Raw genomic sequence first — 19,450 nt, forward strand, 5'->3', positions numbered from 1 at the left:
GCCCGTTCCAGCCTGCCGGAGGGGCCGCAGGGCGCACCCAGACCCGCGGTGGGGCCGCTGCTCCATCCCGCTGCTCCTGGGTGAGCTGCACTGGGAAAAGACAGGAGCTAGTTCTTGCTCAGGATGGGGATCTTTATTTTGAGCTCCTGGATTCAGTTTTTAGCAGCAGAGAAGCTCCCAGAGACAGGACTGGTGCTGTACCTCTTCTCCTGCTTGCAGGAACACTGGCTCTGTGACCTTCCCAAGCGCAGATGGTGACTTCCAGCCGAAGCCTTTCACACTTCACGGCCCTTCTCCCCAGTGCAAAGGCCAGACAGCCCCGCTCAGCTTACACACACACACCTGGTTCGTCTGAAGCAGCCTGTTAACAACAGGGGCATCACAGGGACAGCCATGCCCAGAGCTAAGAGCACGAGTAATGCCTGCCTGCAATAACCCTGCCCGGCTGGCTGATGCCCAGCGCCGTGAGCTGGAGTTCCCGGGGATAGGCACCATCCCAGCCCCCGTGCCATTGGCACGCTGGGGGCATGGCAGCCCTGGCAGTCTGCCAGACCCAGCTCCTTTCAGGCTGAAGTGTGGCATGAGTCTCCAGCCTCCCATTTCCAGACACTTCTTAACTACTTCCTTCATGTTATTTTATGTCAGTGATTTAAATTTTCTGTGACATGTTTTGGCACTCAAAGAATTTTGTGAAAACCTAAATATTCCTGCTGCGAATGCTCTGTGTGTATGTGCCTCTTTAATCTTCCTGTTTATTTTATTTTTCAATACTAACAGCCAATGTTACTAATCACCTTTACCATCATGCACTCATAAAAATATTGCGTAGTGCAAAGGCTACATCCCAAGCTCTTACAACCCCATGGGATATGCCTACTTGTATCATGGACAGACTAAGATTTTTTTAATCCTTTCACTCTATTTACAAAGCAAATCTGGACTTGAAATGCTTAGAGAACTGGGAAAACCATACCACTTGCATGGATTATACTGTGATTTTGCAGGCACGCTGTAAAAAATTTACTGACAAAACAGAGCGCTTGGTGAGCCACTTAACACATTGTTAAATACCATCAGCTTTCTCTGCTTAATACTCAAGATTTTGGTTTTTAAAATACTGATTTAATTTTTTGTCTCTACAGTATGTTCTTTACTAGAGCCGGCAGTTTACAAGCAGCAGTAACAGAGGAAAAGAGCCTCCACCCAAATATTTTTTAACCAATTCCTCAAAATATTTGTGCCAGAACTGGATGGAAAAAATCTGTTACTTAAACAAGAGTGCAAGAGTAACACTTTTGTGCTGCTTATCCTCCTCATCTGCCCACAAACCAACTCCTTTTTAGACTTTCCTAAACACAGTAAACCTGCAGCTCAGCACAGCAGGGTGAGCAGCCCAGCCAGGAGCCCCTGCGGGGCACATCACCTTCTGGGCAGGCTGCATGGCACCCTGAGGGCTTCCAGGAAACCACAGAGAATCTGCCCTTGGAGCTCTAAACTTCTTTGCGTAGGCGAAGGATGTAATTTGATCTTTCTTTTGCAAAGTGTAAATGCACGCAGGTTGGCAAAGCTAGGTTCAGGGCCCGAGATTTGGGAACACTCTACAAAAACACTTGCTGCAACCAGGCTTCTAGCCTCATAAATATCTGCTTTACAATTACAACGTGACAGCTGTGAAAATTTATCAAAATATTGTCTCCTTTTCCTTTTATATTGTCTTGGAAGGAATGCTGTGATAAATTTAATTCTGTTTAAATTTGAAGAGCTCTGGACTGTGTTTTTCCCAAAACTGGCACCTGGTATTTTTTGACCGTCTAAAACACTTGCTTGACTCACAATGCTTGAGGGAACAAATATGCACAACATTGTTACCTACTCTGCAATATGGCAATACTCTTACCTCTTATTGTCTAAAAATACTTGTGCAAATATATCAGAATTCATTGGCTAATAATTGCATTTTAAAATTAATTCCACATATGAGACACTGATTATGCTTTCACATCATATTTCCACCAAAATATAAATTTTACAGGAGAAAGGGAACAGCAGCTGCAGCAACTTTGAGCTGAGTTCACCCTATGGAGCTCATTTCCACAGGAAAACAGAATTGTCTTGATGCAGTAACTGAAATATGGTTGTTATGAAGCAATAAATCTATTGCACCTCTGTGAATTGTGTCATAGACAACACATAAGCTTAGAACTGCTTCTAATTAATAGCCTTTTCTGTACTGAAGGAATCTTGCTTTTTAAAGTGATCATTTAGCATTTTAGATTCCCTTACTAAGGAACTCCCTTTTCTGAGTCAATAACTACAACATCTGAATAACCCAGGGAAAAACCACTAAGCTGCTCCACTCAAGTGCCCATAAAGAATGTTCTGCACAAGAAATACAGGAAACAAACTGGAAAGCAGGACAGTAAACACCCAGGTTTTTGTCCTGTTGATACACAGCAAAACCACCTGCTCCTGCACAGGAAGACCATTCACTGATGAAAACAGTCTTTCTCATGTGTCTCCAGTGTAACTGCAGTCACAGGTACACCCCAGCAGCACGCTGCTGCTGCAGAGCCATGGGCTTCCCTGTGCTCAAGCCAGGCTTTCTGCAGAATTCAACTGAGGCTGGGTCTTGACATGCAACAACTAAATGCCCACAGGATCAGAACTCTGGACTACAACTTTGAGCAAAAACCAGCAGCATTTAACTAAACATATCTACTGGTTTCTGCAAGAAGCCATAACATTGAGTAGTCAAAAAAAGCCAATGGATAAAAGAACTCAGAAGTGGAAACACAAAATCAAATCCTGCACCCAATTCCCACTGAAATTTATGGGACAGGAGGATAGACTTAAATAAATCATGACATTAATTATTAATAAATTGATATATACTTTATTATGCACAAGAGACTAAGATGACATGACACTGTGGTTATCAAAACTGTACAACTATGCATTTCTACAAGGCTCTGAAATACTGAATGCAATATGAAATACAAATGGGGTGTTCAGACTGGCCACAGGTTTTAGCAAGTAAATTTCTCCCATTCTTGGATTTGGCATTTGCACCTAAAAGAAATATACTTATTTATTCAAATGTGAGAATATTGTGTTTGGAACTGTCAGGACATGGTAGCAAAGATCTGGTAACGCTATGAACATCCTGATGAATGACAAACAACAACAGGCACAACAGTCACCTCACATGAAGGGCTGCCAGCACAACCAACAGTACAGTCTTCTTGTGAAGCATGAGGTAGATATACATAACACAAGAACATACAGGAGAGGAATGGTTAGGAAAGAGCAGGGGGAAGGTTACAATCATCAGCATCTACAGACAATTTGCAAAATCCATTTTCATGTGGAAAATGCTACAAAAATAGCCTAACACAGAAAGATCTGATCTTGAATAACAAATGTAGAAATGTCCAAAACCAAATAAAGTAAAAGGTTAGAGTTAGTGATTAGACAACACATGACAGAACAAGCAGTCTACTTGGGAGTTTAAGTATCCTACTAATAGCTTTTACAGGCAGAAGGTGTCCATTTTAAGCCCGGTCCTCCCAATCTTACATAAGAAGTTCCTTCGCAGTTGATTCCATCATGCTGAAATTAACACTGACTCCATCCATCCAAACCCCAGCTTTAACAGCCTCTGCTGGGACAGCAGAGTCTCCCTGGCGTTCAGACCCCACAGGGCTCTGCCTTGTGAGTCCAGCATGGTGAAACCCCTGGGGCAGAGGTGGTAATCAGTGCCTCAGCAGTCAAGTTCAGGAGCTGCCATAACCACACACAGAGACTGGCAGTGCTGACAAATGGCTGCTGTAAAACCAGAGCCTAGAGCCGTGTCAGGCTCTGAGCTGAGGGCAGCTTAACAGCTGCTGCAAAATACTGCACACTTCTGTTAGAAAGTTATTCACTGGGAATGCTTGGGTTTGGGTCTCTCTCTTTATTGAAGCAGAAATGACTCTTCCATCTGCTAAGCAATCATGTGCAATTTTGGTAAACTCCAACAGACCATTAACTCAGTTGTATTAAAATTGCTGAATTAAATAGCTGAGTATACCAAGTTCAGTTAATTTAAACCGTATTTCACACATAAGTCAACAAATCAAATCTTTGACCTTTATATATTTTTGGTTTATCCAATGGTATATATAAATCTGTAAATTATTCTAAAATTAAATTTTTGATAAAAAGATTGATAATGCAGCATGTTTCTCTCAAAAATATACAATTATCTATTTTATACAGAATTTTTCAACTTGTCCGTCCCAACAACCAAATCTAATACTTCCTATGAGAAACTACTTATTAAAAAATCTGAGGAAGGAAGGGGTTAAAACGGGGAAAGGAATTTACAAAATATGTAAATTTCACAGTAATTGAAATTAAACATTTCATATAGAGTAACTTACATTTATCTAAAACATTTAAATATATCTTTATACAGAAATTTAATGTAGTAAAATATAGCTATGATTGAAGTTAAAGACTCTAGTCTTCTTTGAAGACATTACACATAGAATATGCTTTAACAATACATTCTGCTGAAGGTTAGGCAAAGCGCTTTCTTTTCAACCACACAGGCAGCACATTCATCCTCCCAACGGCTCGGAGCAGAGCCAGTCCTGCACACCCTGCTGCACGGGGTAACCACGCTTACATGGCACCCTGTCCACCTCACCAGGACTGCTCACTGGCCTGCAGCATCAAATATTTATTGCATGTGCAACTCTAAGGCCCCCCTGCCTGCCTGGACACCAAGACCAGCCCTGGTTCAGAGTCGGGCATGTGCTTCTAATAGTGAGGACAAGGCGTGCAGTTACCCGTTTGCATAGGTGTTTGCAGGATCGGTAACAGATTTGATTTAAAGCGAGTAACACTCTGCCTGATCCTGGGCACTTAAATCTTTGCATGTGTTTCACTTGGACCATTCTGGCATCAGCAAGGCACAAGTGTAGAATCAGCCAGAAATCTGCAGCTCAGACTTCAGAGCAGACTATCACTCGAGTGTAATGAAGGCCCTTCCTCTCTTGCAGAACACAGGTAACCTTCACTACAACTAATGAAAGTTATTCATCTCATTTTTAGAGGAAAACAATGCTCTCTCTTCCTCAAAGAGGGATCAGTAGAACACATTACAAAGTGGCAAGTAACAGTCAAACAATTACATGTTAAAGGTGTCTTTTTTTGCTTTTCATTTTGCATCAATTTGAAGGTGATGATAAGGCAATGACACTAAAAATAGTGACAATTAGTACCCTTCTTCCATTTCCGTATTCTGATACTACTTTGGGACTATCCAATCATAACGTTCATACAACAGTTTGACACAAACAACTGCACAACTATTTTCAGAGAATAGCAAACAACAGGCACTATTGTACATTCCTTGTGCCCTCAAACTCATCTCTTATTTCAAAAAGAATTTAGGCTAGCTAAAAGATTAGAATCAAATCAACTTCTTTAACTCATCTATCTACCTATTATAAACTGAAAAGACAGTTTTTACTTTATATATATATATATATTTATGGATTATATGTTTATGTATGGAAGGAATGCTGTGCTAATTTCCAATTGGTAAAGTGGTTAGGCTGTGTATACCTTGATATATATCTATTTGCATAAAGACATTGCCATTAAAGGTACACACCCATCTATGTTAGTGCATAAGACTATTCTTTGTCTTAATGTTTGTGTGTGCCTGTATTTGGTATTGCAGATCAAAAAATCTCTTATAAAAGAGCTTTGGCCCATAAAACAAGAGAGGGAATGTTAGAGTGTGCTCTTTTCCAATTACCAAATCAATGACTACTATAACAAAAATACCTGGAACAAACCTGAAGCTGCAAACACAACAGGAAAGCAAATGAGATGCTGTAGCTGTAAGCTGAAAAAACAAAGATTATTCAAAAAGCTAAATGTAGCTGAGTAATAAAATGTTATTTACCAAGGAGATCTGACATTGATGCTTTCGTGCTCAGAAAAAGAGAAATCCTTTTACCTAAGTTCACCTCTGTTCTTATCTTATGTAGTGATAGGACAAGGAGTAATGGCTTTAAACTGAAATAGGGCAGGTTTAGATTAGACATGAGGAAAAAACTCCTTACTGTGAGGGTGGAGAGGAACTGAACAGGTTGCCCAGAGAAGTTGTGGATATCCCACCTCTAGACGTATTCAAAGGCACATTGGATGGGGCTTGAGCAACCTGGTCTAGTGGAAGGTGTCCTTGCCCACAGCAGAGGGTTAGAACCAGATGATCTTTAAGGTCTCTTCCAACCCAAACCATTCTGTGATTCTATGACTGAATTCCCTTAATGAATACCTTGTGTCAATGATAAGGTTCAGGGAAAGGAAAAAAATCATATAGACAAAGCAGCATTTTCCCAAACTGGCATAGATTTCACATTGAGGGCCCACAGACCTTTAGAACAGGTTGCAGTACTGTAAAATTAGTAGCTTTGTCACATGTAGCATAACATGCTAACAAGATCCAACAGGCTGTGTTCACTCATGCATTGTGTGCTCATATACACACTCACACACACAGTGGCTTCCCCAAAACAAAATCAGTCTTTTTTTCTTTTTCCTCGTAGAAAAATCCCTCCTCATTTTTTCCAGAAGCAACCAAACCGATCCTTTCAACGTTCAGAAGCTGCTGTCCGATGTCCCCACAGTCCTGTGCTGCTCCTCGGCCGTGTCCCCGGGTTAGGTGGCACTGCTGCTGGAGCAGGGGGTGCTCTGTGTGCTGCCAATGCTGTGCGCTGCACTGCTGTTCTCGGAGGCTGGCGGCGATGTAGGGACCTGCTGCCTTCCCGCTGTCTCCCCTGAGGGACAGGCAAGAGGAAAAGTGGGGTCAGGAGAAGGGAAACTGAAAATGTTGTCATAGAAAATAACAATCCATTTCTTCCCAGTCTTCCTCTTCTGGCAGTTTGTTTTCCCATGCAATTAACATATTGGGTAACAGACCTTAATTGGAGTATCTCTGAAAATGTTACCAGACTTTGGCACCTAAGCATTGCTGTGCACATCGGGAAAATAACAGCACTGTTTCCTTGAGCATTTTACAAGCAGCTGATGGAAACTGCCAAGATCAACACTGTCTATCTTCTGTTGTCAGCTGTCACTCAAAATGGGTCCTATTACACAACTCAGACACTTTACAGCTTTGCTGTTTCCAGGGAAAAGGCCAGGAAATGTAGGCTTTAGTTTTAATGCCAGTTTATAGAGCGGTATATTTACTAAAAGTGTAGCTCAAAACAATCTTCTTCCATCAGCTGGACAGCACATATCCTGAGACACAGCCAGTTTTCTCCATGTCGAAAAACAACAGGCTATCCTGAAAGCTTGACTTGATTTACTCCTAAAACAACATGCAGGAAGTTTTCCTATAGTTACCACAGTGTGTGCAGCACTTAGAACCTGTAGTGAGAACATGTCTCAACAATCCCTTCACTATTTAGATTGCCAAGTCAAGCACTTGGGGTCTCCTCACACCGTTCTGCACCTGTGGCTGGGATTGAAAGGAAAAATCCAGCTGTCAACTAAGCACAAAAATAATAATTATGCCATGTAATGCCTGAAAGATCATAATATGGGAAACCATAACTGTGGCATCTTTAAAGTTACAGTGCTCAAGTCTGTAACCTTAGCAATATTACAAAATAGTCTCTTCAAAACAGATGGCAAGACTTAAGTTTATATAATGTGCACTGTAGCTGCCCCCTCCCTTGAGCTCATCTCCAGCATGTGAACCTGTGATCTCAGGGCAGTAACAGTCACACTGCTGCTGCCTGAGCTGCAGACCTGCCGTGGCAGCCAGCACCAGCAAAGCTGCCTTCCCAGAAAAGGAGCAAGACGGAAATGATTTGTGGAATCATGGGCAGAGCAAATTAGGAAAAGTCAGAGGCCAGTACATCTCCTGCCTCATCAGCTTATGGTGACAGAGCTCTCCTGCTCCACATTATCCTATGTTTTCCAGAACCTGATGACATGGATCAGGTCTGCACACTCCAATTTTTTTTCCATGTTCAGGATTTGGTGGAGATCCCACTTCCCAGTGACTGCTCCAGTGACAGGCTGAAGGCTGGAGGCACAGCCTGCATCCAGAGGGTTACAGTGCAAGGACAAGCCAGCTTCCTCCCAGAGGAGCTGCTTTGGCACATCCCCATGCCCTGTGTGCTGCTGCCCAGCTGCCAGAGCCCCAGCTTCTCGGAATGCGGCTGCAGAGGAAATGCACCTTTAACGCTTTGTGTCTCAGGCCACTAAATATCCTGCTGCAGGCTGCTCAGTACTCAGAGGTGCTGCAAACAAACACAAGGGACTTCTGAGGATTTCTCACAGCAGAGGCTGCAAATGCTCTGTGCAATGGAGACCAGCAGATATGCTGCTAGCTCAAGCCACATCCACAGCTGAAATGCACTTAAGGCCCCCACAACACACAGCTCTTGCCTTACACCCCACTGGTTCAGGAATGGGGAGGAAAAAAAGGGGCGGGACAGGACAGAAAAAACAACAAATTAAACTACTAAACCACACTGCCCAGGAGGCCAAACAAACTTTTAAAAAGAGGGTGAAGATCTTGTTTTTAAATTCAACATTCAGTCCAGCATTTTACTCTAGTGAGCAGATTTTCAGTCTGTTTTTCCCTGTGTAAGAAATAACTATTCTAGCTCATATACGAGCCGTGGATTTCTGCTCACAGGCAGCAGGTCAGAATCTGCCCCCAGTCATCTGCAAAAAAATCAAGTTTCAGCTTTAACTTGCTTTGGAAATGGCTTTGCAACCCCCCAGAATAAACAGTATCAAATCAAAGTATGTGTCATCGTGCTGTACAGGCTTTCATAAGCCTTGTTTGGATGTTTCTTCCCCTCCTGACTCGCTCCCTTCTCCTCCCGTTGTTTGTGTACATGTTTTCCTTCCTTTTGTACTACAGGATATATTTATAAAGGCGGCGATAAGCAAACTCCCTTTCATTAAAACTAAACAAGCGAAGACAAACATCAGACAGCAGCGAGGGGGGCTGCAGACCCCCAGCCCCGCCGCAGAAGCTGCTCGGGAGGGCGGCAGAGGAAGGGTGGCCACAGGGCTCCCCCGGTGGGGCCCCCGCCTCTCCCTACAGCTCCGCTGTCACCCGTTTTACAGACCACATGGTTACACACAGCTTTGGTCAGCCGCAGCCCATCAATACAATCTGTATGCATTTAAACATAAATTCATTTACAAGCCAAACACATGCTGGTTTTATTTTATGGTAAAGCGAAAGCGCAGTGCCACAGTCCCCAGCAAGCCCAAACGCTCACTCTCTTCTCCTGGCTCCTCTGGAAAATGTTCTAGGAGGCACCCTCCCTTTTATTTGGGTTGGATGGCCCCTTCCTTCCACTGTAATGGCCTCTGCAGCACCTCATTTCTAGAGCGCATCAGCAGCTCCGATGCACCACAATCACTTCTTGAACAATAACAAATTCTCTCTCGATGTTCTCAAGAAAAAAGAAAATCCAAATCACAGTGATGTTATGAACACACAGCCTAGCAACTACATCTGGACTGGCTGATTTTTCCTGTCTTTTATTTCCTCAACACCTAGCTAAACCATAGCAAAGCTTTTTTTAAAAGAGTATTCAAGAAAAGGATGTATAGAAATGTAAACGATCACTGAAGAGGCATTCTCTTTTTCATGTAAACAGCTTCATGTATCTCATGTTACTGAACCAAAACTGCTCAGAATGGACACATCTCATCTATTGACAGTAAACAAGCTTTTACCATCTGAACGCGACAACATGCACTTTATTATTCACGCTTAGGAAAGCTGCCAGTTGTACTCCCTGTCCAGGAAGTCTGAATGTTTGCTTTTCTATCTCCATTTGCCAAATATAATTGGTTGCTATGTCAGTTTACTTTAAATCAGATCTCATAAAAAAGGGAGAGAAGTGGGGGAGGAGGGACACTTTTAACTTCTCAGATTTTGGAACACTCTATCCTCTTAATTTGCAGCACTGCCCGAAGCAGGGAAGTGCACCTCCTAAGAGAAGGCAGGGACGGATGTTTTCTTTGCAAGGTTTAACGTTCTCATTAACTAATCAGGCTTGTGCTTGTCTCTCCTAAACATACTCACTGAACCCTACTGAGACACGTATTACATTGGTACATATTTAAATGGTTAAATTATCAAGAGTTTCTGCACTCATGCACACTGCAAAATTTTTGCTTCTTTACAAAGCCCCTAGATAAATGAGGTTAATTGTGGTAAATGTCTGGTATTTCCCTAAGTTCTTTTGGGTGCTCTCCAGGCAGCACCAATACCTTTCATGTCCTTTAACTGACTAGAGAAAGGATCAAAAGTACTGAGTCTTTTTGCAGATAAATCAGCTAAAATTCCTCCTCTGTTGTTCTGATATTAGCTTTCCCTCTCTCTTCTTTTGCTACCTGTGTATCAGAGGACATCTCTACTCCATGTCAAGCATGGAGCATCTCTACTCCATGAAACAATTGCTTCAAGAAATCTAGAATTTTCTAAAGCATAGCTGTGATGCTTTGGCAGAAATTTTTCATGACTAAAATTAGCAAAACACATGACAACACAACAATCCTTGCTCAGTATCTGGAGATGAAATTCTACCTATTTTGTGCTTCCCTTCTGCTATCACTTGCTTGAGGTTTTAATGCTAATGGTCTATCAAGACAAACAAAAGAGCTCATTCACATACCACCTTTGTTAGCAGCAGAGATACAGTAATGAAATTGTATCAGCAAATCTTACTACTGGCAAAAAGGTGGCCTTTTGCTGCATTGCACATAGCACTACAGCAACAAAAATAACTTACTTCACACATCCCAAGCTGCCATATTCTACCAGCAGTGGCTTTTATCTGTGTTATGAGTATCAGCAAAACAGAATGAACTCATATTCTCCAACCTTTCGTCTAAACCACGTGCTGGAAACCCAGCACTACTTACAACAAAATGCAATTTCAGAACACGATTCAGCAATGCATAAATTCTCTATTGGCAAAAGACAGCCACTCTATATATGAAATTTGGATCTTTTTTTCTTCCCCTCCTCAAGTTAATAAAAGCCTGCAGCGAGCTCTAAAATGTTTCCACTGCAGCTGGATTATCTTGTCTGCCACAGCAGTTGTCCTCTTAAGAGGCTGCGCCTGCCAGAGCCTTTGCTGCACTCTGCTGCAAGTTATGTTTTGTAGATACAGGACACTGTGCACAGCAACATAGGTGCACTTTCACAATCCTTTGAAAATCTGAACCAGAAAACTTCCTAGATAATTTTTATAGTTTCTGTAGTTCTATAATCGGATGGGTTACAGTGTCCCTTTTCTTTCTTATATTCATTTATTACTTTTTGTCTGACCTTTTTCTCCACTTATTTTTATCCCCCAGATGAAAGCCAGAGCAAAGCCAGAGCAGCTACCCTCTCCACCACTATGGTATGTGGTCACCATGACTCATGCACTTTGCTAATATAATTCTTTTAACGGGGTTGGTCCAAGTTCTACTGCTGCTGAAGGATTTATCATGTTGGCTTCCCAGTGTTCCTTGACTACTGACACACAACGTGTCTATAAATGGTTCTGTATGTGAATGCAGATTGAACTTCCACAAATGCAGGACCAAAAGTATTAATTTAACAATTAGTTAAATTTTTTTTGTTAATAAAGGTTACCAGTATGGGAATTACTTGACTTCCCACTTACTCACTGAAATAGCACTTGCTTTTCTTCCACAGTGTTTCAGTACTTATATGATACAGAATTATAAAATTTATACATATTATCACAACCTTTACATTTTCCATCTTTGCTTCAGTTCCAAACAAGTTTCATACACAGCTGATGCACTGAGAAGTATTAAACTGCTTATACAAAAATTGTTGCACTGCCAACTGGAAAAAATGCCATAGTTTTTATTTCCAAATTAACATAAGCTTCTAGGTCATAATATTTACAGAAGCTGTGACCCAACAGGGCTGGATTCTCACTCCTAAATAGCTTCCATGAGGTTTCAGATGCCTGAAAAAAAACCCCTTGCAGTGGGCTACAGGCAAATTTCAGTGCTCTAGAGCTACACAGGCTTGGAGTCATTGACCTCACATTTTTCCCACCTCCCAGATCTTGGTAGGGTCTTGTGAGGTCAAAATTTGAAGTAGCTGGGAGCCCAGAAACTCTAAGGATCCTAAGATACCCAATAACCCACAAGCAGCCAAGGTCACATGCTGGAAATCAAGGCTCCACCAATGTACAGTCCTCATCTGGGCCGTGCAACAGAAAGCTCCCCAAATCCCCTTTTCTTTCAATACAGTATTCCATTTTTGCTAATTTAGTTTAGCATGGGAAAAAAGTCTGAGACACTGGAAAATTATCTGTGATTAGAGGCTGCACCAATTCAGACACATTCATAAGTATTTGGCTGCACACAATTAAGATTACATGTGACTTCTAGCAATTGAAAATAGTAGTTGAAGAATGAAAGAATAAATAATTGTGGTAAAATTCCATGTAATCAAGGCCCAAGAAAAATCTTCAAGTCTAGTTATGCTCAGAATATGTCTTTTCAGATAAAGCATTCTCTTAACCATTTGGTCCACATCTTGTACACATCAGCCTAATGTAGTAACTGCAAAACAAACCCCCTCAAAAGTAGGATGGGAACAAAAAGGGACCCATTAAATGAAATACTAACTAAATTCGAAATACAGAGATGTTACTAATGATAACCCACAAGCCAGGAATGCTCAGTTTTACTCATGTCCCAGGTGAGTTTCCAAGACTTGTATTTAAAATTATTTTAGCAAATTTTAAACCATAACACGCAACATCTCTCTTTAGGGAAGGGCGGGGCATCATTGGGCTGATATGCAATAGAGGCTCACGGGAGGAGCTGCTGGAAAACTCCTGAGTAAGAAGACAGAGCAAGGCAGTAAAACAGCCCAGGACAAGCAGTGGTGGCTCGCTGCCCTCCCTCCCTCCCTCCCTCTGCCCCGGGCAGCGGGGCCGCGGTACCTGTGCGCGAGTAGATGAACCAGAGCGCTCCGGTCAGCAGGGCTCCGATGACGAACGCCGCGAAGGCGATGCCCACCACTGTCAGCGTGTCCAGCCCGTACAGCACGGCTGCTCAGGGAAACACACACAACACAGGCACTCCTTATTCTCACAGGCAGAAATTCTACAGAAATTCACCCCTACTCCTTCATGGAAGAGCTTTTGGAAATTTCATAGTTAACTAAGCACCGCTTTGAGAAACAGACTGGCAGATCCACATCAAGGAAATGAAAGTGATGCTTTCAGAGTGGCTTCAGTCCAACCAACTGTTCCACACCGCAAAATAAAACTCCAGCTCAGCACACCCAAGTCTGGAAAATGTTGCAAAAATTAAGCATTTTCGGTTGGCTCTTAATAACTTGCTTTCAATTAAGTATTCATTTATCTTTAAAGAGCATTTTAAAAAGGCTGAAATGTTTGGCAAAAATGCTTTTCATTTAAATGGCCTAACATTCAAGCAAACTTTCCCCTACATCTCCTCAAGTTCAGTCTGAAATCTAGGTGGAGAACGGAACTGCTGTTAAGAAGGAAGAGATGCCAGCAAAAAGTCAGCGAAAACATAAATAGAAACAATTGTTTTTCACATTTGGCAACACTTTCAATAACTGAAATTAATTCCAGATCACAAAAATAGACACACACACACGTAAATCACTTTCTAGGGGAGAGGCCCTTTTGTAGGACCATTTCAAGGGTAACAGCATTTGGTTCCTGGATGTGTTGTCCTCCAGTGCTAATCATCCAAACAGAAAAATTTTTGGCCTCTGTGTTTTTCTTTTTAATAATTAGAAATATAAAAAAATTAATAATCATTCTGCAATCTTTTAGGGAAATTTCTTCTTAAAAAACTGATTTCTAGTTTTAGATTTTTAATATCTCCCAGTGCAGAAAATTGCTTAGTCCAAGAAATAACATTTTACTGACTATGCTGGCCAGGAAATGAGCTGACTGGATCTTAGTAGTATCCTTCAGAGGAATTTTCAGTTCTCAGAACACAATCAAACATCAAACCCCTCACTTCATACATCCTGCATCCAGCAGATGCCCCTAAGGACATCCCTCATCCTCTTTTGACAAAAGGCTTCTCCAAGCTTGAAGGGACCTTCAGGACCCATTTCTGGATATTTGTGACCTAGTTTGCATATACTACACCTGACAGATAGTGCCTTAGAAAGAAAAACTTTCTTTTTTTTTTTTTTTTCTATGAGACTGTTTCTGGTTCCTTTGGCTACTTCTAGTCATTCAAATGCAAACACAAAAGACTAAATTCAACAGTTTTTTCCACCAGGCACCAGCCAGTGTCCTTGCCTCTTAGGAGGAAACACAGTGGAGAGAAGAAAGTTGCATGGAGAAGTGGCAGAAGCACAATTGCTCACTGCCTTTGCTATTTTGAACAAGTTTAGTCTTGAAGACACAGGACGGGGCAGGAGGAAAACCTTCTTTGCTCTCCCTCTTTAAATCTCCATTTTCTCCATTCATTCTCGCTTTTGGCCACACATCATCTGCATCTTCATGTTTATTTTCTTCTAGTGCAGCTTCTCTCCTTTTCTAGGTCACTATCGACCCTGATTCCTCACTACACTAAGATAACATTCAAACCAAAGAAATTTATCCATATCAAAGCAGTGATCTCATCTAAGCATGGCCTGTACCTGCTGGTGCTGGAGCACCTGGGGCTGTGGTGCAGGACAGGAGTGAGGCTGAAATAGGACACAGGTAGGGCACAGAAGCTCTGAGGGATGGCACTGCTGCTCTAACACTGCTGTTGGGAAGCAGTGGCCTCAGCAGAGAGGGGAGATAACACATACACCAGCACAGGAACTTGCTAGGGCTGAGACTCTCAGTAGTGTTTCCCCAAACCTGATTTTCACATACACAAAAGGTCACAGTCCTCCCCTGAACACTGATGGGAATCTCTCAATCAACAATACAGCCAGAATTCTCTTCTGTCTCTGAATTCAACATGCACACACTGAAGCTTCTTATGCAAGCTTGAAGAGAACTTTCTTAATTTATCTAATGCTTTACAGACAAATATGTAAAGATTAAAAGAGATTGCTTTAAGAGTTACTTACGTGGCTGTCTCATGTTTGGCTTTGGAAGAGAAGGATCTAATTTAAAACAAAGAAAATGCACAAAACATTAATCAGATAGAGTTCTACATGCAGCCTACAAACTGTGCAGGTTCTGATCTGACAGAAAGACATGAACTGTAATTTTTACAAACCATGAATTTCAAGAAAAGCAGACCAAATTCAGTAATCTCACTCTTCTCAGAAAAATTATCTTTTCATATATTAATTATTCTTCAATGGACTCTATCTACAGTATAGTTCATGCACTGTATATTTTGCTAGCAAATACACTGCAGCCTTCCCAAATCAGATGTCATCAGGCATGACCCACAGCAACTCTGGTTACCCCTCTGTGGAGCTCTTAAAGTTCACAGATTGTGAAGGAACAAAAATTGTGTTAAGGTGATTACATTTATCTGACTACTCACTAATCATGACATACCAGCACACTAAATCACACACACACACACAAAAGCACACACTCATTAAAGAACAGTGAGATTTATAGCACAATACATACTGCTTTGTCCAAATTGCATGAATATTTGTTGATTCACCCATTTTCCTGAGTTCTACATGGTATTCTGTCTTGGAAGTTTTAAGTTGTGTGGGTTTGGGTTTTTTTTTTTTGTTGTTGTTTTGTTGTTGTTGTTGGGTTTTTTTGGGGGGGGTTGGGAGGGGAAGTTTAAAAATTTCTTATTATATATAAGAAATAAAAGTTCATAGGAATTGTTCAAAGATCAAAGATATTATTTTAGGCAAGAATATCAAATATCATCATCCTAGTGATAAAGATATCACCCCATAACAGAAAGAGACAAGTAAACATCTAAAAAATGAAGAATTTCCCCTCCTTTTTCTTAATTGGCCTCTCTTATCTTTCTCCAAGAATGTCACTTCAAGCAGAAGAGCTAGAGATTCTGGCTTCAGACCCAGGGACCTGTTTGGTTAGCTGCAGTTTGATTCTGGATTGCCCTGCAACTCAGGGATTTCATTTGTATTCTGGCATATCTGAGTGTGATCAGTGCAACAGGGCACACTCAGATATAAGGTATAAGGATTTGATAAGACTGTATTTCAATACTTGTTTTTGTATTTTTAGCAACTGGAATAAATAGTTTCATTCATTTCAATGTGAACATAACAGCCCAAGAATACTGAAAATAAATATACTCATTTATTTGAAGTGTTCTTAAATAAGACTATGCTTCTAACTTCTAAAACCCAGATGGCAGCACCAAACTGGCAGCAATATCCTTTAGACCATTAGGCCCTGAGACACATGTGCCTACAAAACCCCAAAAAGCATTTTCTTCTTAAACTGTGTTTTTGTGTCTTGTTCTAACACGTGAGTATCTCTTGCAGATCACTTTTGGCAGATGGTACAAAACAGGTGGAACAGTAGTAGGAAACAGGTGAGGACATAGAGGGGTGTGTGGGGTAGTACATGCAAAACTAATCTGGAAAGTTATCAAGTGCACATAACAGCAAAAATATAACTGAATAGAAGACCTGCAAGGAGGGCTGGACTGAAACCAAGGAGGCCTAAAAAATACAAACATGGGTAAGGCACTGTCAGATTGTCCAAACACTCCACTGGCATATCCCAAGTGCCAAGAAAATGCCTTCTGAGCTGAGGGGAAAATGAATTTTCCATGCTATTTCTATTACTGGCCTCTCCACAGAGAATATGAAATCAGCTAACGATAAGCTGTGTAGCTCATTAGCAATTCTTTTCAGACATCCAGTTCTTAAATGTATTTTACTGTGATTTGCTCAGAGCAACTCAGAAGCAGTGAGAATCAATGAGGTCTACAAAAAACATCTAATTTAAAAACAAGTGCTGCCAGCCTTTAGAATTATCAACATTTTCTATACCTTTGTAGGATACAGGCACTTGTTAATTACCCTTTTGACCTTCTTTCTATGACCTGTCTGTTTTTCCTGTAGAAACAATAATCTGAAGTTTCCACACTTAGCAAAAATCTGAACAACTTTGGTAGATTATTTCAACAGAACATACATTTCCTAGCATATAAATGGCCATCCATGTGCATTTAATGGGAGTGGGAGAGAGCATGGGGAAATGCAGGAATGCAAAGGGAATGTAATGTGGCAGGGAGTTAGGTTTTAACCACTTCCATTGGGATCTACTGCAAATTCTCATTCAGATACAGTATTGTGATTTCTAATACAGGCAATGACAGATATAAGCTTGTCTGAAGACAAAAACCACCTCTGCAATGACCAGTTTGTTCTGACTTTTGAAATGTCAAACCCATGACTTTCACATGTGGCTTGATAAGGAGAACCAGGGGCAGTACCTCACATAGAGTGGTTTGCAATGGTGAAAGCTGGTTCTGTTCACATCAAAGAAAATGAAGAGCACTACCTCTGAGAGGTAAATTCTCCTGTTTAATAACATGATATAATGTCTTCTCCAAATCTAAGGTCCACATATTGGCCAACAATGGCATTTGGCTTTAAGAAAGGGGTTTTGATTCACTGCAGAACAACAAAGCTACATTGTTCATGTGCCACTTGGTATTTTGTCTGAAAGCTGGGATATGCTGGGGAGATTTCCACCAAGAGTCCTACAATTATACCAAATCACCCACAATGCAACAAACTACTCTATCACACTGTTGTCTTGTAAGTAGTCTTTATAAATTTAGCTTGTCTTTGCACACTGAGACCTTGTGCCTCTGACAAAGAGAACATTCTGAGTGGAGCCTGAGATGGGAGCTGTGCACAATGCTCCACACATCATAAGGACAAGAGAGCTCAAGTACGAGTCTGTTTAGTGAAAGATGAATTTCAGTTGCAGGATTTACTCAGTTCCAGTAGAAAACCTACTGAAATAAGATGAGAGCTGAGCAAAATGGGAGTCCAGAATCAGTCCCAAAGCACAGTTTTAATTGTAACAGCAAAAGATCAATTACTTGACTTTAATTCATAGTGGATTTGGTCTGTATTAACAATTAAATATGAGCTGACTTGCAGAGTTAGACAGAAACAGTTGTTGTATATGTCCCCTAGCAATGCTGTATTTGAACTTTAAATTGTTCAATGACTAACAGCATGCACTGTAAAACAGAGATTAAAGGACTCCTGATCACCACCCTTTTGATGCTCCCTGAAAAACATTCCAGGGGTCAAACAGCCTTTGGACACCATTGGAAGATTTTGATGTGTATGGGAAGCCACTGAAACTTCTTATGAAATGTCAATGCAAATACAAAAAGAAAAGAAAAATGAACATATTTTCTTCCAGGACTGGATCAAAACATGACTGATGCTCTTGTCAGAGTGATCTACTAAGAAACACTTTTTAATTAAATGAAACTGAGAACAGTTCTTACTTCCCATCACTCACAGGGCATACTCTTAAACTACAATAAGGTCCCATCATGCTGTTTGGCATTAGCTCATAATGCACTTCAGCCTCTCCAACTCCTTCAATTAGTTATTAACCACACTCTTTTTTTTTTTTCCAAGCAAAATTACATAATCAAACAAGTCCCACCAAAGTGGAGCCCCTCTGTGCATACTATCTTTTGCTCTTCATAGTTTAAGAATGTAGTGAGTCTCCAAGGGCCACCTCTTTGCCTTACAAACTTCTCAGGCTTTAAGATCCTCAACACTTTGTGATTCTATTGTTATTATTCATAAATTTATATTTACAAGCACAATAAATAAAGGACACAGCAGGGACCAGAAGACTGCCTTTGATCTCTGGGCAACAAGAAATCGCTCCACGTGCTACTGCTACATTCATACTTCCAAAAACCATGTTATTCTGTTCTACTTTGAGTATTTCTCTCTCAATGCTCAGCAAACCCACAGGACCAGAGAACACTAACATGGTTAAAAAATGGCTGTGACTTGGCCTGATGACTGCTGCCAGGGAAATGTCCTAACAAGCAACACCTTACAGACACAGCACCAGCACAAGATTATACAATGTCACATGCTCCCTCATTTCAAGTGACTGTATATTAGCATTATTAAACATGTCGAGCTCATTTTTATACCTTCTTGTTTTCCTTCATGTGCTATTACAACAAGGGGCTTGGTGAAGGTTTTCTTGTTGTGCATCATGGCCAGGATCATATCCACATTGAGAGACGTGCAAGCTTCATCAGGAGGAATACACTGGAGTGCAAAGAACAGAGGTCAGAGTCACCCATCTGCCAGGACAGCTCTGCCAGTGGCACAGTTGCCTCATAGCCAGTTTTACTTTGACACAATATACCATGTCTTTGGAAATTAAAGCTAACATTGTTTGTGCTTTGGATATGCACAGAAAAG

The 19,450-nt window shown here is 41.2% G+C and overlaps 1 protein-coding gene across 2 annotated transcripts in view; it reads right to left on the reverse strand.

Annotated features, from left to right (window-relative positions):
- Positions 1–2,870: 2,870 nt before the first annotated feature.
- TGFBR3 (transforming growth factor beta receptor 3) overlaps positions 2,871–19,450 on the reverse strand; it is a 102,393-nt gene continuing 85,813 nt past the window's right edge. For both annotated transcript variants that reach the window (XM_030226465.2, XM_030226464.2), the window contains exons 14-17: positions 19,174–19,294; positions 15,140–15,175; positions 13,026–13,133; positions 2,871–6,836 (exon numbers count right to left, since the gene is read on the reverse strand). In XM_030226465.2, coding sequence (XP_030082325.1) covers positions 6,718–6,836; positions 13,026–13,133; positions 15,140–15,175; positions 19,174–19,294 — 384 coding nt within the window. In that variant the 3' untranslated portion in view covers positions 2,871–6,717. The remainder of the gene's footprint in view (positions 6,837–13,025; positions 13,134–15,139; positions 15,176–19,173; positions 19,295–19,450) is intronic.

Source organism: Serinus canaria, chromosome 8, assembly GCF_022539315.1.
Source record: "Serinus canaria isolate serCan28SL12 chromosome 8, serCan2020, whole genome shotgun sequence".
NCBI classification, from domain to species: Eukaryota; Metazoa; Chordata; class Aves; order Passeriformes; family Fringillidae; genus Serinus; species Serinus canaria.